Below are 23,407 nucleotides of genomic sequence, written 5' to 3' on the forward strand. Positions count from 1 at the left end.
GAACCATATCTTTTTAGAATTTCCCTAAGCAAAAATAAAAAAGAAAGGAAATTCTAAGAGAAAACCATGTGGTTATTATGGCTTTAGAGATAGGTTAAGCCTCCCAGGGTAGTATGAGGTCCCTGGGTGTTGGATGGCACTAAGAAGACTCTTAGAGTCAGTGCTCTTCAATACAAACCAGTTACTAATGAAACATTTATTGTCCCAGTCCTATGTTGTCTTTTAAGATGAATAATTACTACACATTATATCAAGTAAACTTCAGTGCTGTTTCTTTCTCACATATTTTTTCTTCAAATTAAGAGTATAAATGAAATATATTTAGGATAGGTCTCAAGAAGCTATGTCTGGCTGTCCCCAGTGTTCATAAAAGGCACAAAATGTGCTCAAAATATCAACAAATCTTGTCATCATTCCTTTCAAAATAAATCCAAAATCTGACCACTTCTCTCCCTCTCTTCTGCCTCCATAATCTCTTACCAGGATTATTGCGAGAGCCTATTAAATAGTCTTCCTGATTCTATCCTTGCCCCACTACAGCCCACACAGGAGCTCCAGCGATCACTATAAAACACTTGAGTCAGATCAAGTTCCTCCTCTGCTCAAAACCCTCTCTTAGCTTCCCATATCACTTGAAATAAGAGTCAAGTTCTTACAACGGTTTAGACGACCCTTCACCGCCTGGCCCCCGTACACCTCAATCATTCTCCCCTCCCTTACTACATTCAGCCCCAATGTCTTCCTTGCTATTCCCTGAGCACACCAAGCATACTTTCACTTCAGGTCCTGTGATTTGCTGCTTCCTCAGACTAAAAGATTCTCCTTCCACATACCTACAGGACTTGCTCCCCTGCTTCTTTCCAGATTCTGCTTAGTGAGGTCTTCCTTGACAAACGAACAATGACTAGTACATGTTCTCTGCTTCCCAGCCTTCTCTCCTACCTTTAACCTGCTTTGTTTTTCTGCAACGTGCTTATCGCTGCTTGACATACTGTATGTATGTTTGTTTGCTTGTTTATTGTTTGCATTACCTAACTAGAATGTTAGCTCCAAGAAAACAGAGACTGTTTTGTTCCTTGCTCATTCCTCAGCAATAGAACACAGAATGGTAGATTAGCAATGAACATGAATAAATATTCACAAATGAATTAATGAATCTTATGGTAGTTTCTTATCCCAAATGAGATGCAGGCTATTCTTCCTTCAAAATGTATACCACTGTATTTCTACTTTTCTTATGATAATTCATATTCTTTACTATATTAAGAATCATTTTGTACTTATCTTAGCATCTGCAAATATCAAGACCATGTATTATTTCTTTTGTATCTTTCTTATAATAGGTAGTCAATGTTTGTTCATCTGAATTTGAAGACATGTTTAAAGATAGTTTTATAATACATCTGTATTTGTTGTGTTATCCTTTAGCAAATAAGCCCCAAACCAATTCTGAAATTGGTAAAGAATATTCTGCTTTTATAACCAACCAGCAAATTTAATGCAAGAGAGACAGAAGAGAGCATGTAGCCTGGCTTAAAGATGTCTGACATTCATTTTGTACCTATGTGGAAAGCACAGAAAACATTCTGAATGATGTTAAATCAAAAGGTTTTTAGAAGATAGTGAAATACTACTTGGGAGAAAGCTGCTTCAGCTTGATCCATTAATGAATTCTACAAAAAAAACGAGAAAAAGAAGAGCACATGGCACATGCTTTATTCTATCTTTTAAAAGAAATAACCAGAAAGCAAACTAATAACGAAGGATTTTTTTTTTCCCTAAGAAAACAAATTCCAGTGTCACTACTGGAATTAACACCCAGTCGACCCAAAATTTTTGCACAACTCATTAACTGGTATGTTTAATGATAAGCTTAAATCACTAAGAAAAGATTATGATCAGTATGATGAAAAATATGCCTTGAGTTTTAGACTTTCACCAATTTTTTTTAAAATTAAAAAGTATGATACTAAAAAGGGTAAAGCTTCACCATCAAGAAAAGTCAACTATACACACCAATTTATTCACTAAGACTTGTGGACTAGCAGGATTTTACTTTTCAGTCAAATCCTTTGAAAACTGATGGTAATCAAAATAGCTGATTATTTATTCTATCTTTTAAAAGAAATAACCAGAAAGCAAACTAATACAAAGGATTTTTTTTTCTAGTGCTCTTTTTCTAAGCACAAGAAGTAAAGTATTAAAAATATATGATACAGTAAAAATAATGTCTTGCCTTACGCAGTGTTAGCTTACCTGAGGTATGAGTCTATCCAAGTGCTCTGCTCGATTTCCATGAGAAGGGTGTGTAGATAACCATTCTGGCAACTTGGGAAGACCATGGAGGCTTTCTGCAAATTCCATCTGTTGCCAAAACACTGAACTGGCTCTGACGTCCACACAAGCCTAAAATCAAAATTAATAAAAGCACAAAGTAAGCTTACTTATGAGGACATTATTTTAAATTTACCTTTATGTCATTACATGTTTTAAAAATATTTTCCATTATCATTTTAATAAAAGTAGAATATGTTCATTGCTTTAAAAAAAAAAAAAACTCAACCAATATGGTATTATAGAACTCAAAAAGAATCTTCCTCCCTTGCCCTTCCCCCTACACAGCATTCACAATAATCCCACTCCCAAAGATAACCCACTATTTTCATTCAGTATGATGGATATTAAGAACATGTATCAAGGGCAAAAATCTTCCACACGAATTAAAAAAATTTAGGTTTCACATAAAGATTTTAAAATCTAATCTGTTATTAAACTGTACTAAAGAAATTTTACTCTTCATCTATACCACTGGAATAATTAGGAAAAGACCTCAAATAAATATAAAGAAAAGACAGTTTTGCCCATTTTTGAATCAGGATTTTGTTGTTGCTGAGTTTTAGAAGTTCTCTATATATTCAGATATTAATCCCTTATCAGATATATGATTTGCAAATATTTCCTCCCATTCTCTGAGTTGTCTCTTTTTACTCTGTGGCTGGTGTCTTTTGATGCAATTTTTTTTTTTTTTTTCATGAAGTCCAATTTGTCCATTTTTTCTTTGGTCAACTGCACCTTTGGAGTCACAGCTAAGAAATCATTACCAAAACCAATGTTGTGAAGCTTCTGCCCTATGCTTTTTTCTAACAGTCTTATTGTTTTGGGTCTTACACTCAGGTCCTTAAAAATTTTTGAGTTAGTTTCTGTATATGGTGTTATGGTGTTATGTAAGGGTCCAGATTCACTCTTTTGTATGTGGATATCCTGCTTTCCCAAGCACTATTTCCTGAAAAGATTGTTCTTTACCCATTTTCCACCCTCGACAAAAAAATGATTTGACCATATGTGTGAGGGTTTATTTCTGGGCTACCTATTCTATTCTATTAGTCTATATGCCTTTCATGCTAATACCACATTGTTTTGATTACTGCAAATTTGTAGTTAGTTTTGAAATCGGGATGTGTGAGCCTTCTAAGTTTTGTTCTTTGAAAAAGATTGTTTTGGCTATTCAGGTCCCTTAAGATTGCATATGAACTTTAGGATGGGTTTTTCTATTTCTGCAAAAAAGAAGTCATTGGAATTTTGATAGGGATTACATTGAATTTGTAGATTGGTTTGGGTACTGACATTTTAACAATATTAAGTTTACAATCCATAAACACAGGATGTTTTTCCATTCATTTATGTCTTCTTCAAGTTGTTTCAGAAATGTTTTGTAGTTTTCACCATATGAGCCTGTCACCTCCTTAGTTAATTCCCAAGTCTTTTATTCTTGTGGACGCTACTGTAAATGGAATTATTTTTGTAGTTTCCTTTTCAGATTGTTCACTGTTCATGTATAGAAATACAACTGATTTTTGTGTGCTGACTTTATATTCCACTACTTTACTAAATTCGTTTATTAGTTTAAACAACTTTTTTTGTAGAGTCTTTAGGATTTTCTACATACATGATCATATCATCTGCAAACAGAGATAATTTTACTTCTTCCTTTAAAATTTGGAGGCTTATTTCTTTTTCTTGCTGACTAGAAACTTCCAATACTTTGTTGAATAGAAGTGAAAGTGCGCATCCTTGCCTTGTTCACTATCTTAAAGGAAAAGCTTTCAGCCTTTGCTGCTGTGGGTTTTTCATATATGGTTTTTATTGCAGTAATGGAGTTTTCTTCTTACCTCTATTTTGTTGCATGTTCCTTATCATGAAAGGGTGTTGAATTTTGCCAAATGCTTTTTCTGTATCAATTAAGATAATCATGTGGCTTTTTCCCCTCATTTTGTTGATACAGCATATCACTTTAATTTTTATATGTTGAACCATTCTTGCATTCCAGGGATAAATCTCATTTGGCCATGGTGTATAATCCTTTTAATAGGCTGCTGAATTATATTTGCTAGTATTCTGTTGAGAATTTTTACATCAATGTTCTTAAGGGATATTGGTTAGTAGCTTTTTTTCTTACAGTGTCTTTGTCTGGATTTGGTATTAGGATTACACTGGTTTTACAGAATGAGTTAGGAAGTGTTCCCTCCTCTTCAGTCTTATGGGAAAGTTTGAGAAGGACTGGTATTAATTCTTCTTTAAATGCTTGGTAGAATTCATCAGTGATGCTGTCAGATCCAGGACTTTGCTCTGCTGGAAGATTTTGATTACTGATTCTCAGTCTAATAACTAGTCACCCTTACTACTGCTTTTACTGTGTCCTATAACTTTTGGTATATTACGCTTTCATTTTCATTCATCTCTAGTATTTATTAACTTCCCTTGTGATTTCTTCTTTAAATTCATTGGTTGTTTAAAAGTATATTGTTTAGTGGAGGCTAAATAATATGTTACTAAACAACCAATGGATCACTGAAGAAATCAAAGAGGAAATCAAAAAATACCTGGAGACAAATGAAAATGAAAACACGATGATCCAAAACCTGTGGGACACAGCAAAAGCAGATCTAAAAGGGAAGTTTATAGTGATACACTCTTACCTCAGGAAACAAGAAAAGTCTCAAACAAACTAACCTTACACCTAAAGAAACTAGAGAAAGAAGAATAAACAAAACCTAAAGTTAATGGAAAACTGATGAATTCATAAAAGTGCTAACAAAAGATCAAGATGAAAAAAACATTAATTACATGGGAATGAGTTAACTGATGAGGATGATTATAATTTTTGTGACTTTCTGTTTGGGAAAAAAAAAAGAGACTGTCAAACATTAAATAAATAAATAAATAAATAAATTTGAATTCTAAAAAAAAAAAACAAAAACAAAAAACCCAAAGTTAGTAGAAGGGAAGAAATCATAAAAAAGATCAGAGCAGAAATAAATAAAACAGAGACTAAAAAAAAAATTAGAAAAGATCAATGAAACTAAGAACTGGTTCTTTGAAAAGATAAATAAAATTGATAAACCTTTAGCCAGACTCATCAAGAAAAAAAGGGAGAGGACTCAAATCAATAAAATTACAAATGAAAAAGGAGAAATTACAACTGACACCGCGGAAATACAAGGGATCATAAGAGACTACTACAAGCAACTATATGCCAATAAAATGGACAACCTGGAAGAAATGGACAAATTCTTGCAAAGGTACATCTTTCCAAGACTGAACCAGGAAGAATTAGAAAATATAAACAGACCAGTCACAAGTAATGAAATTGAAACTGTAATTAAAGATCTTCCAACAAACAAAAGTACAGGACCAGATGGCTTCACAGGTGAATTCTATCAAACAATTAGAGAAGAGCTAACACTTATCTTTCTCAAACTCTTCCAAAAAATTGCAGAGGGAGGAGCACTCCCAAGCTCATTCTACGAGGCCACCATACCCTGATACCAAAACCAAAGATATCACAAAGAAAGAAAATTACAGACCAATATCACTGATGAACATAGACACAAAAATCCACAACAGAATACTAGCAAACTGAACCCAACAATACATTAGAAGTATCATACACCATGATCAAGTGGGATTTATCCCAGGGATGCAAGGATTTTTCAATATCCACAAATCAATCAATGTGATACACCACATCAACAAATTGGAGAATAAAAACTATATGATCCCAACAGACACATGAAAGAATGCTCAACATCATTAATCATTAAAGAAATGCAAATCAAAACTACAATGAGATACCATCTCACACCGGTCAGAATGGCCATCATCAAAAAATCTAGAAACAATAAATGCTGGAGAGGGTGTGGAGGAAAGGGAACACTCTTGCACTGTTGGTGGGAATGTAAATTGATACAGCCACTATGGAGAACAGTATGGAGGTTCCTTAAAAAACTACAGATAGAACTACCATACGACCCAGCAATCCCACTACTGGGCATATACCCTGAGAAAACCATAATTCAAAAAGAGTCAGGTACCAAAATGTTCATTACAGCTCTATTTACAATAGCCAGGACATGGAAGCAACCTAAGTGTCCATCAACAGATGAATGGATAAAGAAGATGTGGCACATATATATAATGGAATATTACTCAGCCATAAAAAGGAATGAAACTGAGTTATTTGTAGTGAGGTGGGTGGACCTAGAGACTGTCATACAGAGTGAAGTAAGTCAGAAAGAGAAAAACAAATACCGTATGCTAACACATATATATGGAATCTAAAAAAAAAGGTCATGAAGGACCCAGGAGCAAGATGGGAATAAAGATGCAGACCTACTAAAGAATGGACTTGAGGATACGGGGAGGGGGAAGGGTAAGCTGGGACAAAGTGAGAGAGTGGCATGGACATATATACACTACCAAAGGTAAAACAGATAGCTAGTGGGAAGCAACCGCATAGCACAGGGAGATCAGCTCAGTGCTTTGTGACCACCTAGAGGGGTGGGATAGGGAGGGTGGGAGGGAGGGAGATGCAACAGGGAAGAGATATGGGGACATATGTATACGTATAACTGATTCACTTTGTTATAAAGCAGAAACTAACACACCATTGTAAAGCAATTATACTCCAATAAAGATGTTAAAAAAAAACCCATATGATCATCTCAATAGATGCAGAAAATCTTTTGATAAAACTCACCCATTTATGATAAAAACTCTCCAGAAAGTGGGCATAGAGGGAACATAGCTCAACGTAATAAAGGCCATATATGACAAACCCACAGCTAACATTATACTCAATGGTAAAAAGTTGAAAGCATTTCCTCTAAGATCAGGAACAGGACACAGATGTCCATTCTTGCCACTTTTATTCAACAGAGTTTTGGAAGTCCTAGCCATGGCAATCAGAGAAGAAAAAGAAATAAAAGGAATCCAAATTGGAAAAGAAGAAGTAAAACTGTCACTGTTTGCAGATGACATGATACTATACTTAGAAAATCCTAATCATGCCACCAGAAAACTACTAGAGCTCATCAATGAATTCAGTAAAGTTGTGGGACACAAGATTAATATACAGAAATTGGTTGCATTTCTATACACTAACAATGAGCTATCAGAAAGAGAAATTAAGGAAACAATCCCATTTACCATCGCACCAAAAAGAATAAAATACCTAGGAATAAACCTACCTAAGGAGGCAAAAAACCTGTACTTGGAAACCTTTAAGACGCTGATATAAGTAACTGAAGATGACACAAACAGATGGAAAGATATACCTATTTTCTTGGATTGGAAGAATCAATATTGTTAAAATGACAATACTATCCAAGGCAATCAACAGATTCCATGCAATCCCTATCAAATTACCAATGGCATTTTTCACAGAACTAGACAAATAATTTTAAAATTTGTATGGAAACAAAAGAGCCCAAATAGCCAAAACAATCCTGAGAAGGAAGAACAGAGCTGGAGGAATCACACTTCCTGACTTCAAACTATACTACAAAGCTACAGTAATCAAAAACAGACATATAGATGAATAGAACAGGATAGACAGCCCAGAAATAAATGCATGCATTTATGGTCAATTAATCTATGACAAAGGAGGCAAGAATATAAAATGGAGGAAAAACAATCTCTTCAATAAGTGGTGCTGGGAAAACTGGACAGCTACATGTAAAAGAATGAAATTAAAACATTCTCTAGGGGATTCCTGGTGGTCCAGTGGTTAGGGCTCGGCGCTTTCACTGCCATGACCCAAGTGCAATCCCTGGTGGGGGAACTAAGATCCCGCAAGCCGAGTGGCATGGTAAAAGAAAAACAAACAAGCAAACAAGCCAAAAAAAATCCCCATTCTCTAACACCATATACAAAAACTCAAAATGGATTTAAGACTTAAATGTAAGACCAGATACTATAAAACTCCTAGAGAAAAACATAGGCAGGACACTCTTTGACAGAAATCACAGCTATATCTTTTTGGATCTGTGTCCTAAAGTAAATAAAAGCAAAAATAAACAAATGGGGCATAATTAAACTTAAAAGCTTTTGCACAGCAAAGGAAACAATTGGCAAAACAAAAAGACAACCTACAGAATGGGAGAAAATATTTGCAAATGATATGACTGATAAGGGATTAATATCCAACATATATAAACAGCTCATACAACTCAATATCAAAAAATCAAACAACCTGATTAAAAAATGGGCAGAAGAACTGAGTACATTTTTCCAAAGAGGAAATGTAGATGGCCAGCAAGCACATAAAAAGATACTCAACATCACTAATCATCAGGGATATGCAAATCAAACCCACAATGAGTTATGACATCATACCTGTCAGAACAGCTATAATCAAAAAGAACACAAATAACAAATGTTGGTGGAGAAAAGGGAACACTCCTACACTGTTGGTGGGAATGTAAATTGGTGCGGCCACTGTGGAAAACCTCTGTGTGGCGGTTTCTCAAAAAACTAAATATAGAACTACCATATGACTCAGCAATTCCACTCCTGGGTATATATCCAAAAAAAAAAACCCCACTAATTCAAAAAGATACATGCACCCCAATGTTCATAGCAGCATTATTTACAATTGCCAAGATATGGAAACAACCTAAGTGTCCATCAACAGATGAATGGATAAAGAAGATGTGGTACATATATATAATGGAATACTACTCAGACATAAAAACAAATGAAATAATGCCATTTGCAGCAACATAGAGGCAATTAGACATTATCATACTAAGTGAAGTAAGTCAGAAAGAGAAAGACAAATATCATATGATATCACTCATATGTGGAATATAAAATAGGACACAAATGAACCTATCTATGAAACAGAAACAGAATCACAGATATAGAGAACAGACTGGTGGTTGACAAGGGGGAGGGGGTTGTGGGAGGAATGGAGTGGGAGGTTGGGGTTAGCTGATGCAAGCTTTTATATTTAAAATGGATAACAACAAGGTCCTACTGTATAGCACAGAGAACTATTCTCAATATCCTATGATAAACCATAATGGAAAAGAATACAAAAAAAGAATGTATATATATGTATAACTGAATCACTTTGCTGTACAGCAGTAATTAACACAACACTGTAAATTAACTACACTTTAATTTTAAAATAAATAAATAAATAAATGCATTAGTCTCCTAATTACATTTAAAAAAACAAGATTTGAAGTTACAAACCAAGGTTACAGTAATACTAACTTTTATACTAATAGTTGTTTTTTTCCTTTAAATATATGTCTCTTGAATCATGTAGAAAACAAACAAAAAGTACAGTTACAAACCACTGTTACAATAATACTTTTACAACTGCCCATGTTTTTACCTTTATTAAGATCTTTATTTCTCCATACAGCTTTTGTTCTGTTTTGTTCTGGTTTTTTGTTTGCTTTTTTGGCCATGCAGCATGTGGGATCTTAGTTCTCCAACCAGGGATCAAACAAGCGCCCCCTGCCCTGGAAGCGTGGAGTCTTAACCACTGGACCACCAAGGAAGTCCCTTCATACATCTATGAGTAACTATCTAGTATCCATTCATTTCACCTTGCAGGACTCCCTTGTACATTTCCTGCAGTGCAAGTCTAGTGGTCACAAACTCCCTCAACTTTTGTTTAACTGGGAATGTCTTCATTTCTCCCTCATTTTTGAAGAACAGTTTTGCAGGATATAGGGTTCTTGGTTGACAGGCTTTTTTTCTTTTAGCACTTTGAACATACTGAGCCCTGTCTTCTGGTCTCCATAATTTCTGGTGAGAAATCTGCTGAAAATCTTATAAAGGATCCCCTGAATGTGATGATTTGCTTCTGTCTTGCTGTTTTCAAGATCTGCTCTTTGTCTTTGCCTTTTTAAAGTTTGATTATAATGTACCTCAATGTGGGTCTCCCTGTTCATCTTCCTTGGAGTTCAATGAGCTTCTTCGATGTTTATGTTTATGTCTTTCTTCATTTTAGGTAAGTTTTCAGCCATTATTTCTTCAGATATTCTCTCTGCCCCTTTCTCTCTCTCTTCTCCTTCTGGGATTCTCACAATGTGTATGTTGTCCACTTGATGGTTCCCACAAGTCCCTTAGGCTCTGTTTGCTTTCCTTCAATCTTTTTTCTTTCTGTTCCTCAGCCTTAATAATTTCTATTGTCTTATCTTCAAAGTTCACTGATTCTTCTGCCTGTTCAAATCTGCCTTTGAATCTGTCTTGTGAATTTTATATTTCCATTACTGTATTTTTCAGCTCCAGAATTCCTTGTTGGCTTCTTTTTAGGTTTTCTATCTCTATATGGATATTTCCATTTTGCTGATAATCACTTTCTTGACTTCCTCCACACCTTCCTTTAGTTCTTTGAGCATCTTTAGGACAATTATTTTAAAGTATTTGTCTAGTATACCTGTCATTAGGTTTTCTTAAGGGACAGTTTCTGTGGATTTACTATTTTACTTTGAATGGGCCATACTTTCCTGTTTCTTTGTATATCTTGTGCTTTTTGGTGAACACTGGACATTTGAATCTAATAATGTGGTAACTCTGGAAATCAGATTCTACCCCTTCCTCAGGGTTTGCTGGTTTTTTTGTTGTTTTGTTACTGTTTGTTTGTTTGTTTTGCTGTAGGCTGTCTCTGTGCTGAGGATCAGCCTGAGGTGTAAATTTAATGTCTTCTCAGGTTTTTCCTAGCATGTGTGGTCACTTTCTAAATCTCCCCATGTATGTATTCGTTTTTAAATGCCCCAGTCTTTAGTGTCTGGCTCCCAAAAGAAAAAATAAAAAGGGAAAAAAGGAAAGGGGGGAAGGGCACTGGACACTTAAATCCTCTGAAAGTCACTTCAGCCAGGAGGGGAGGGGCTTGCAATAATGGAGGGAGGTGCAACAATAATGGCTATCCACCTCTTTGCATCTGTGTGATCAAAAGCAGCATTCAGTGATCAGAGCACAGATCCCTGATATTTGGAGGACAGGGTCCTTTTTGGTCAGCTTCTCCCTAGGGAGGGAAAGAGTTAGACCACACTTCCAATGTTCCAACTTTTCCATGGCTGCCCAAAGACTGGCTTCTGTCTCACCTGACTCAGAGCACTAACAAGACCCAGCATACACTAGATGCCTGGTAACCAGTGAGAACCAAAATGACAGAGTGAACTAGCACACAAGCAGTCACCACAGCCCCTCCCCCCAGCTCAACACAGAGTGAGCAGGCCAAAAAAAAAAAAACCTCCCAGCTCCCAGCTTCTCCTTCCTGGCTCTCCTCCCTGGGGATAGGAGGTGAAACCCATATCTAATGTTCCTGCATTTCTGGGAGCTGCCAGAGGGACTAGCTACTGTCACACCCATCTCAGAGCACTGACAGGCTCTGGAATACTTTAGATGCCTGGGGAGCACTAAGACCAAAGACAGAGGTTTGGACTAGCCTGAATGTTTGAGAAGTTACCCAAAGTCTTTGGCTGGGCCGATTGGTAAGGATCTTCTCCTGTACAAGGCCAGTCTGTGAAGACTGGAGGAAGTGGTTGTTTTTTCCACTGTGAAGATACCAGTACAAAACATCAAGAAAAATGAAGAAACAGGGAAATAAGCCCCAAAAGAACAAGTTAAATCTCTAGAAACCAACCCTAATGAAACAGATACATGATTTACCTGACAGAAAATTCAAACTGACCATCATAAAATTGCTCATCCAGATCAGGAGAAATGCATGAACTGCAACCAAGAGATAGAAAATATTAAAGAGTACCAAACAGAAATCTTGGAGCCGAAGAACACTATAAATAACTGAAGAATTCACTAGAGGGGTTCAACATCAGGCTAGATCCAGAAAGGATCAGTGAACTCGAAGACAAGTCATTAGAAATCATCTAGTCAGAGAAGAGAACAAATAATAAAAGAGTGAAGAAAGCTTAAGGAATTTATGGGATATTATCCAGCAGCAGACCAATATATACATTATAGGAGTCCCAGAAGGAGAGAGAGATAAATGGGGCAGAAAGCTTATTTGAAAAAATAATAGCTGAAAACTTCCCACTTCTGGAGAAAAAAATAGATATCCATATTCAGGAAGCCAAGCACACTCTAGAAAAGATGAACTCCAAGAAATCAACACCTAGACACATTATATACCACTTTGTCAAAAGTCAAAGACAAAGAGATAAGTTTGAAAGCAGAAAGAGAAAGGTGAATCAATATGTAAAAGGGCACCCCATAAGACTGTCAGTGGCTTTATTCAGCACACATACTGCAGGCTAAAGGGAGTGGGGTTATATATTCAAAGTGTTGAAAGAAAAGAAATGCCAATGAAGAATACTATAGCAAAACTGTCCTTCAAAAATGAAGGATAAAGACTTTCTCAGACAAAAAAAGCTGAGGGAGTTCATCACCACTAGACCTGCCTTACAAGGAACACTAAAGGGAGTTCTTCAAGTTCAAGCAAAAGGACTATAAACAGTAATATGAAAGCAATGAAACTGTATAACTCACTGGTAAATGTAAATATATAGACAAATAAAGAATACTGTAATATTCTACTAGTAGTAGGTAAATCACTTTAATTCTTGAATAAAAGTCAGTAGTATCAAAAATAACTAAAAGAGTATGTTAATGGATGTAAATATAAAAATATGTAAATTGTAATATCAATAACATAAGTGTGTAGAGGAGAAAAAGTAGAATGTAGAGGTTTTGTATGCAAATGAAGTTAAGTTGTTATCAGCTTAAAATAGACTGTTACAACTAGAAGATGTTTTATGTAAGCCCTATGGTGAAAACAAAGAAAATACCTGTAGAAAATATATAAAAGAAAAAGAGAAAGGATTCAAAGTATATCAATACAAAATATCAAAGAAACATGAAGACAGCCAGAAAGGGAAAGGACAAAAGTTCTACAAGATAGACCGAAAGCAACAAAATAGCAACAGAAAGACTTTTCTTATCAATAATTACTTTAAATGTAAATGCATTAAAGTCCTCACTCCAAAAATAAAGTGTCTGAAAGAATGAAAAAACAAGATCCAAATATATGCTATCTACAAGAGACTCACTTTAGTTATAAGGACACAGATAGGCTGAAAGTGAAGAGCTAGAAAAAGATATTCCATGGAAATGGTAACCAAAAGAGAGGGAGGGTGGTTATACTTAGAAATAGGCTTTAAGACAAAAATTGTCACATGAGACAAGGGCATTATATAATGATAAAAGGATCAATAAACCAGGAAGATTTAACAATTATAAATATACATGCACCCAACATCAGAGCATCTAAATACATAAAGCAAACACTGACAGAACTGAAGAGAGAAGCAGCAATACAATAGTAGCAGAAGACTGTAAGTTCGTACTCTCAATAATGGATAGAACATCCAGACAGAAAATCAATATGGAAACAGTGACTTTGAACAACATGACAGACCAAATGATCCAAAAGACACATACAAAATATTCCACCCAACACCGGAATACACATTTTTCTCAAGAGCACATGGAACATTCTTCAGGATAGAACACGTTAGGTCACAAAACAAGTATCTTTTCCAGTCACAATGAAACGAAACAAGAAATCAATAGCTGAAGGAAAACTAAATATTCATAAATGTGTGCAAATTAAATAACATATTCCTGAACAACCAGTGAGAAAAGAAGAAATTGAAAGGGAAATCAGAGAATATCTTGAAACCAACAAAAACAAAAATACTACATACTAAAAATCTATACAATGCAGCATAAGGAATACTAAATGGGAAATTTATAGTAATAAACATCTACATTAAAAAAGATCTCAAATAAGTAACCTAAGTTTACATCTTAAGGAATTATAAAAAGAAGAACAAACTAAGCCCAAAGTTAGCAGAAATTAGAATATAATAGAGATTATAATGGCAGAAATAAACAAAATAAAGAATAGAAAAGCAATAGAAAAAAAAAAAACCCAACAAACTAAGAGCTGACTGAATCAGTAATAAATAAATCTCACAACAAAGAAAAGCACAGGACCAGATGGCTTCACTGGTGATTTCTACCAAACATTTAAAGAAGAATTAATGTGAATCCCTCCCAAATTCATCCAAAAAATTGATGAGAAGGGAACACTCCTAAACTCATTTTACAAGGTCAGCATTGCCCTGATACCAAAGCCAGCCAAAGACACTAAGAAAATTATAGACAAAAATTCCAGATGAACATATAGATGCAAAACCTCTCAACAAAACACTAGCAAACCAAATTCAACAGCACATTAAAAGAATAGCATATCATGACCAAGTGGGATTTATGCCTGGGATGCAAGGGTGGTTCAACATACAAAAATCAATTAATGTTATGTACTTCACTAATAGAATGAAGGATAAAAATAACATGATCATCTCAATAGGTACAGAAAAAGCATTTCAAAAAATTCAACACCCTTAAGGAAAAAAATCAACAAACTAGAAACAGAAGGCAATTACCTTACCATAATAAAAGCTATATATGAAAAACCCCCAGAGAACATCATATTCAACAGTGAAAAACTGAAAACTTTTCCCTAAGACCAAGAACAAGACAAAGATGGGTTCAAGATGGTGGAGTAGAACGATGTGCACTCACTCCCTCTTGTGAGAGCACTGGAATCACAACTAACTGTTGAACAATCATCAACAGGAAGACACTGGAATTCACCAAAAAAGATACCCCACATCCAAAGACAAAGGAAAAGCCACACTGAGACAGTAGGAGGGGCGCAATCACAATAAAATCAAATCCCATAACCACTGGGTGGGTGACTCACAAACTGGAGAACACTTATACCACAGAAGTCCACCCAGGAGTGAAGGTTCTGAGCCCGTCAGGCTTCCCAACCTGGGGGTCCAGCAACAGGAGGAGGAAATCCAAGAGAATCAGACTTTGAAGGCTAGCAGGATTTGATTGCAGGACTGAGGGAAACAGAGACACCACTCTTGGAGGGCACACACAAAGTACTGTGTGCATCAGGACCCAGGCGGAAGGAGCAGTGACCCCATAGGAGAATGAACCAGACCGACCTGCTAGTGTTGGATGGTCTCCTGTAGAGGCGGGTGGGGGGCAACTGTGACTCACCGTGGGGACAAGGACACTGGCAGCAGAACTTCTGGGAAGTACTCCTTGGCGTGAGCCCTCCCAGAGTCCAACATTAGCCTCACCAAAGAGCCTGTAGGCTCCAGTGCGGGGTCACCTCAGGCCAAACAACCAACAGGGAGGGAACTCAGCCCCACCCAACAGCAGACAAGCGGATTAAAGTTTTACTGAGCTCTGCCCACCACAGCAACACCCAGCTCTACCCACCACCAGTTCCTCCTAACAGGAAGCTTGCAGAAGCCTCTTAGATAGCCTCATCCACCAGAGGGCAGACAGCAGAAGCAAGAAGTACTACAATACTGCAGCCTGTGGCATGAAAACCACATTCACAGAAAGATAGACAAAATGAAAATGCAGAAGACTATGTACCAGATGAACGAACAAGATAAAACCCCAGAAAAACAACTAAATGAAGTGGAAATAGGCAACGTTCCAGAAAAAGAATTCAGAATAATGATAGCGAAGATGATTCAGGACTTCGGAGAAAGAATGGAGGCAAAGATCGAGAAGATGCAAGGAATGTTTAACAAAGACCTAGAAGAATTAAAGAACAAAGACCTAGAAGAAGTAAAGAACAAACAAACAAGAATGAACAATGCAATAGCTGAAATGAAAAATACACTAGAAGGAATCAACAGCATAATAACTGAGGCAGAAGAACGCATAAGTGACCTGGAAGACAGAGTGGTGGAAATCACTGCTGCAGAACAGAATAAAGAAAAAAGAATGAAAAGAAATGAAGACAGCCTAAGAGACCTTTGGGACAACATTAAACGCAACAACATTCGCATTATAGGGGTCCCAGAAGAAGAAGAGAGAGAGAAAGGACCCAGAAAATATTTGGAGAGATTAGAGTTGAAAACTTCCCTAACATAGGAAAGGAAATAGCCACCCAAGACCAGGAAGAACAGAGACTCCCAGGCAGGATAAACCCAAGGAGAAACATGCCGAGACACATAGTAAACAAACTGGCAAAAATTAAAGACAAAGAAAAATTATTAAAAGTAACAAGGGAAAAATGACAAATAACATACAAGGGAACTCTCATAAGGTTAACAGCTGCTTTCTCAGCAGAAATTACAAGTCAGAAGGGAGAGGCACAATATATTTAAAGTGATGAAAGGGAAGAACCTACAACCAAGATTTCTCTACCCAGCAAGGATCTCATTCAGATTCAATGGAGAAATCAAAAGCTTTACAGACAAGCAAAAGCTAAGGGAATTCACACCACCAAACCAGCTCTACAACAAATGCTAAAGGAACTTCTCTAAGTGGGAAACACAAGAGAAGAAAAGGACCTACAAAAGCAAACCCAAAACAATTAAGAAAATGGTCATACGAACATACATATCGACAATTACCTTAAACATGAATGGATTAAATGCCCCAACCAAAAGACACAGGCTTGCTGAATGGATACAAAAACAAGACCTCTATATATGCTGTCTACAAGAGACCCACTTCAGACCTAGGGACACATACAAACTGAAACTCAGGGGAGGGAAAAAGATATTCCATGCAAGTGGAAATAAAAAAAACGCAGGAGTAGCAATACTCATATCAGATAAAATAGACTTTAAAATAAAGAATGTTACAAGAGACAAGGAAGGACACTACATAATGATCAAGGGATCAATCCTAGAAGAAGATATAACAATTATAAATATATATGCACCCAAAATAAGAGCACCTCAATACATAAGGCAACTGCTAACAGCTGTAAAAGAGGAAATCGACAGTAACACAATAATAGTGGGGGACTTTAACACCTCACCGACACCAAGGGACAGATCATCCAGACAGATAATTAATAAGGAAACAGAAGCTTTAAATGACACAATAGACCAGATAGATTTAATTGATATTTATAGGACATTCCATCCGAAAACAGCAGATTACACTTTCTTCTCAAGTGCACACAGAACATTCTCCAGGATAGATCACATCTTGATTCACAAATCAAGCCTCGGTACATTTAAGAAAACTGAAATCATATCAAGCATCTTTTCCGACTACAGTGCTATGAGATCAGAAATCAATTAAAGGGAAAAAACCGTAAAAAACACAAACACATGGAGGCTAAACAATACATTATTAAATAACCAAGAGATCACTGGAGAAATCAAAGAGGAAATCAAAAAATACCTAGAGACAAATGACAATGAAAACATGACAATCCAAAACCTATGGGGGGCTTCCCTGGTGGTGCAGTGGTTGAGAATCTGCCTGCCAATGCAGGGGACACGGGTTCGGGCCCTGGTCTGGGAAGATCCCACATGCCACGGAGCAACTGGGCCCGTGAGCCACAACTACTGAGCCTGCGCGTCTGGAGCCTGTGCTCCGCAACGGGAGAGGCCGCGATAGTGAGAGGCCCGCGCACCGCGATGAAGAGTGGCCCCCGCTCCCCACAACTAGAGAAAGCCCTCGCACAGAAACGAAGACCCAACACAACCAAAAATAAATAAATAAATAAATTTATTTAAAAAATAAAAAAACCTATGGGATGCAGCAAAAGCAGTTCTAAGAGGGAAGTTTATAGCAATACAATCCTACCTCATGGAACAAGAAAATTCTCAAATAAACAATCTAACCTTACACCTAAAAGAACTAGAGAAAGAAAAACAAAGAAAACCCAAAGTAGTAGAAGGAGCTAACACCCATCCTTCTCAAACTCTTCCAAAAAATTGCAAAGGAAGGAACACTCCCAAACTCATTCTACGAGGCCACCACCACCCTGATACAAAAACCAGACAACGATACTACAGAAAAAGAAAATTACAGACCAATATCACTGATGAATATAGATGCAAAAATCGTCAACAAAATACAAGAAATGGAATCAACAACATATTAAAAGGATCATACACCATGATCAAGTGGGATTTATCCCAGGGATGCAAGGATTCTTCAATATACGCAAATCAATCAATGTAATACACCATATTAACAAATTGAAGAATAAAAAGCATATGATCATCTCAATAGATGCAGAAAAGCTTTTGACAAAATTCAACCCTTTTTGGTAAAAAAGTTATGATAAAAACTCTCCAGAAAGTGGGCATAGAGGGAACCTACCTCAACATCATAAAGGCTATATAAGACAAACCCACAGCAAACATCATTCTCAGTGGTGAAAAACTGAAAGCATTTCCTCTAAGATCAGGAACACGACAAGGATGTCCACCCTCACCACTATTATTCAACATAGTTTTGGAAGTCCTAGCCATGGCAATCAGAGAAGAAAAAGAAATAACAGGAATTCAAGTTGGAAAAGAAGAAGTAAAACTGGCACTGTTTGCAGATGACATGACACTATGCACAGAAAATCCTAAGGATGCCACCAGAAAACTACTAGGGCTAATCAATGAATTTGGTAAAGTTGCAGGATGCAAAGTTAATGCACAGAAATCTCTTGCATTCCTATACACTAACAACAAAAGATCAGAAAGAGAAATTAAGGAAACAATCCCATTCACTACTGCAAGAAAAAGAATAAAATACCTAGGAATAAACCTACCTAAGGAGGTAAAAGACCTGTACTCAGAAAACTATAAGACACTGATAAAAGAAATCAAAGATGACACAAACAGATGGAGAAATATACCATGTTCTTGGACTGGAAAAATCAACATTGTGAAAATGACTATACTACCCAAAGCAATCTACAGATTCAATGCAATCCCTATTAAATTATGAATGGCATTTTTTACAGAACTAGAACAAAAAATCTTAAAATTTGTATGGAGACACAAAAGACCTCGAGTAGCCAAAGCAGTCTTGAGTGATAAAAATGTAGCTGGAGGAATCAGACTCCCTGACTTCAGACTATACTACAAAGCTACAGTAATCAAAACAATATGGTACTGACACAAAAACAGAAATATAGATCAATGCAACAGGATAGAAAGCCCAGAGGTAAACCCACACACCTATGGTTAACTGATCTATGACAAAGGAGGCAAGGATATACAATGGAGAAAAGACAGTCTCTTCAATAAGTGGTGCTGGGAAAACTGGACAGCTACATGTGAAAGAATGAAATTAGAACACTCCCTAACATCATACACAAAAATAAACTCAAAATGGATTAGAGACCTAAATGTAACACCAGACACTATAAAACTCTTAGAGGAAAACATAGGAAGAACACTCTTTGACATAAATCACAGCAAGATCTTTTTTGACCCACCTCCTAGAGTAATGGAAATAAAAACAAAAATAAACAAATGGGACCTAATGAAATTTAATAGCTTTTGCACAGCAAAGGAAACCATAAACAAGATGAAAATACCACCCTCAGAATGGGAGACAATATTTGCAAATGAAGCAATGGACAAAGGATTAATCTCCAAAATATATAAACAGCTCATGCAGCTCAATATTAAAAAAAAAACAAAACCCAATCCAAAAATGGGCAGAAGACCTAAATAGACATTTCTCCAAAGAAAACATACAGATGGCCAAAAAACACATGAAAAGCTGCTCAACATCACTAATTATTAGAGAAATGCAAATCAAAACTACAGTGAGGGGCTTCCCTGGTGGCGCAGTGGTTGAGAATCTGCCTGCTAATGCAGGGGACACGGGTTTGAGCCCTGGTCTGGGAAGATCCCACATGCCGCGGAGCGGCTGGGCCCGTGAGCCACAATTACTGAGCCTGCACGTCTGGAGCCTGTGCTCCGCAACAAGAGAGGCCGTGACAGTGAGAGGCCCGCGCACCGTGATGAAGAGTGGCCCCCGCTTGCCACAACTAGAGAAAGCCCTAGCACAGAAACGAAGACCCAACATAGCAATCAATCAATCAATTAATCAATAATAAAAAAAATAAATCTTAAAAAAAAAAAAATATATATAAAAAAAAAAAAAAACTACAGTGAGGTATCACCTCACACTGGTTAGAATGGGCATTATCAGAAAATCTACAAACAACAAATGCTGGAGAGGGTGTGGAGAAAAGGGAACCCTCTTGCACTCTTGGTGGGAATGTAAATTGATACAGCCACTATGGATGGAGAACAGTATGGAGGTTCCTTAAAAAACTAAAAACAGAAGTACCATATGACCCAGCAATCCCACTACTGGGCATATACCCAGAGAAAACCATAATTCAAAAAGACACATGCACCCCAATGTTCACTGCAGCACTATTTACAATAGCCAGGTCATGGAAGCAACCTAAAGGCCCACCGAAAGACAAATTGATAAAAAGATGTGGTACATATATACAATGGAATATTACTCAGCCATAAAAAGGAACGAAATCGGGTTATCTGTAGAGACATGGATGGATCTAGAGACTGTCATACACAGTGAAGTTAGTCAGAAAGAGAAAAACAAATATCTTGTATTAACGCATAATATATGTGGAACCTAGAAAAATGGTACAGATGAACCGGTTTGCAGGGCAGAAATAGAGACATAGATGTAGAGAACAAACATATGGACACCAAGGTGGGAAAGCGCGGGGGATAGAGGGGGGTGGGGGGATGAATTGCGAGATTGGGATTGACATACATACATTAATATGTATGAAATAGATAACTAATAAGAACCTGCTGTATTGAAAATAAAATTAAAAAACAAAAACAATAAGTGAAATAAGCCAGTCACAGAAGGACAAATACTACACAATTCCACTTATATGAATGAGGTATTTAAAACAGTCAAATTCACAGAAGCAGAGGGTATATGGTGGTTACCAGGAGCTAGGGGTAAGGAGAAATGGGAAGTTGCTATTCAACAGGCATAAATTTTCAGTTATGCAAGATAAATAAATTCTACAGATCTGCTGTACAATATCATGGCTATAGTTAACAGTAATGTATTATATACTTAAAATTTTGTTAGGAGGGTAGAGCTCATGTTAAATGTTCTTACCACAATAAAAAAAGAAAAAGAAGTGATAATTACAGATCAAAATACAAATATTTTTAAAATAAATATTTAGCCCATCACAAGCATAACTCGCTTGCCTCAGTAAAAATTATGGCAAAGTAAGGAATTTGTGTTTATCAAGTGTCTATAAGTACATAAAGATAGAAAGAATGAGACTTTCTAGACAACATTTCCTTTTTAAAAGAGAACTAGTAATGGCCACAGCTGTTCAAAGGAAACATAAGAAAATATGTTTTAGTAAAATACATTGGTCCTGGAATACTTTTTGAGACATTATGCTGGGGTAATGGGAAGAGACTGGGTTTTAGAACCAGAAAGACTGGGTTCAAAATACCAGTTATTTATTTTATTTAAATAATAATCACTTACATGATACTATGTTACAGATATTAATTCATTATATTAACTCATTTAATCATAACAACCTCATGAAGTAAATCCTATAATTACGCTCATTTTACAGATCAAAGAAACCAAGGCCCACAGAGGTCAAATAATTTGCTAAGGTAACACAGCCAATAAGTGACAGAGCTACAATTTGAACCCAAGGAGACCAATTCCAGAGTGTGTGACCTTGGGCCAATAATTTAGTCTGCAGGAGTCTCGAACTTATCTGTAAAAATGAAATTAAAGCAGTGGATCATTGGGATTAAATGTGGTAACTCTTGTAAAGTACCCAGCCCAGAATCTAGAACATAGTAGACACTATTTTTACTCTTCTTTTCCCCTGGTGAGCAACCACAGGCCTATGGTTATTGCAGGATCCTCAGTACGATCATAAGTGATGATGTCGTGAATTTACAACTAAAGAAGGATCTAGTTTATTCAGCCTATAATATCAATATGCAAGAATGTGCATTAGGGGATATATTAATTGACAATTTGCTACTATTCAACTAAAAACTCATATTCATAAGAGTACAATAGTATAAGAGCTATTCTTATAATCTGAACACTTCCCAAGATCAAAACAATATTAGAGAAAAATATATGATTAGACCTAGACCTAGTACACCCTACCTGTAGCCAAAATTTTCATTAGAAGTACAAAGAAGAAAAGTGTCTCTGAATTGTGCTCTTTCTATTCACCTAGACTCTCCAACCAAACTCCTGCCAGCCATCACCCTCTCCAAGAGGTAAGTTTTGACACTAGCAGTTCTGAATTTTTTTTGGAATGGCATTAACACCCTACACTTGTCCCAGTCATTCTGGCATTCTCTCCTCTATTCCATGTAGACATGTGGTAAATAAAACAGTCATCTGAAATAATACTACAAAGGACTGTGGGAGAAGGGTAACTGGACTCCTAGATGTAGAAGAATACACTGAGGCTATTTTAAAATTAGATTTAAAGGAACTAAAACAGATATAAAAATGGTCATCTTAGGGGCAATACTGCAGATGGCCAAAATTGTTCCTAGCAGGTTAAAGTATGATAAAAAGTTCCATTTCAGAAATAGAAGGGAAAAACTTTACTACATGTGAGCTCTTTGACAAGTTACTTGCTTTCTCTATCCCTCAGTTTCATACGTAAAAACGAACCTATACTTCACAGGGTTGCTATGAAGATTAAAAGAGTTAGCATATTTAAAACACTCAGAACATGTGCAGCACATAAAGAAATGTTAACTAATATTATTATCATTGTTGTCAAAATCATCATCAGTATTATCAGCACTACAGTCATCACTGTCATCATCATCTACCAGGGAACTAGTTTGTTTCAGTCTCTCACTTTAACAGGTTCATTTTCCCAATACTGCTGATGGATGACATTGCCTGTTAAAGCTCACTTTACTTCTTGTCTAAACAACATTTTTCTAGTCAATAATTAAAAAGAGCTCTTTTCCAACTAAATGTGATATAGTCTTGGGATGGTTACAGCTAAACCATCCTCAATATATGCCAATCTCTCTTATTTAAAAAGAAAGAAAAAACCTTGACTTATCAAAACTATCTTAAGTACCCTAACAAAGAGGAAAAATGAGACTGCCATTATTTTATAATTCATTTCATTTTAAAATTTTCTGCGTCTTTTGACTTCCAACATGTCAGTTCATCATCAACATAATTTTAATAAATTTTCATGTATTTATTT

At 36.3% G+C, this 23,407-nt stretch overlaps 1 protein-coding gene across 4 annotated transcripts in view; it reads right to left on the minus strand.

The window, feature by feature from the left end:
• OMA1 (OMA1 zinc metallopeptidase) overlaps positions 1-23,407 on the minus strand; it is an 82,595-nt gene that overhangs the window by 17,867 nt on the left and 41,321 nt on the right. For 3 of the 4 annotated variants that reach the window (XM_007164371.3, XM_007164370.3, XM_007164372.3), the window contains exon 8: positions 2,257-2,406. In XM_007164371.3, the coding sequence (XP_007164433.2) occupies positions 2,257-2,406 (150 nt within the window). Of the gene's footprint in view, positions 1-1,462; positions 1,674-2,256; positions 2,407-23,407 lie in introns of those variants that run through there. The other variant, XM_007164373.2, reaches the window with a different exon arrangement.

This window comes from Balaenoptera acutorostrata, chromosome 1 (assembly GCF_949987535.1).
Source record: "Balaenoptera acutorostrata chromosome 1, mBalAcu1.1, whole genome shotgun sequence".
In the NCBI taxonomy this organism is placed as follows: domain Eukaryota; kingdom Metazoa; phylum Chordata; class Mammalia; order Artiodactyla; family Balaenopteridae; genus Balaenoptera; species Balaenoptera acutorostrata.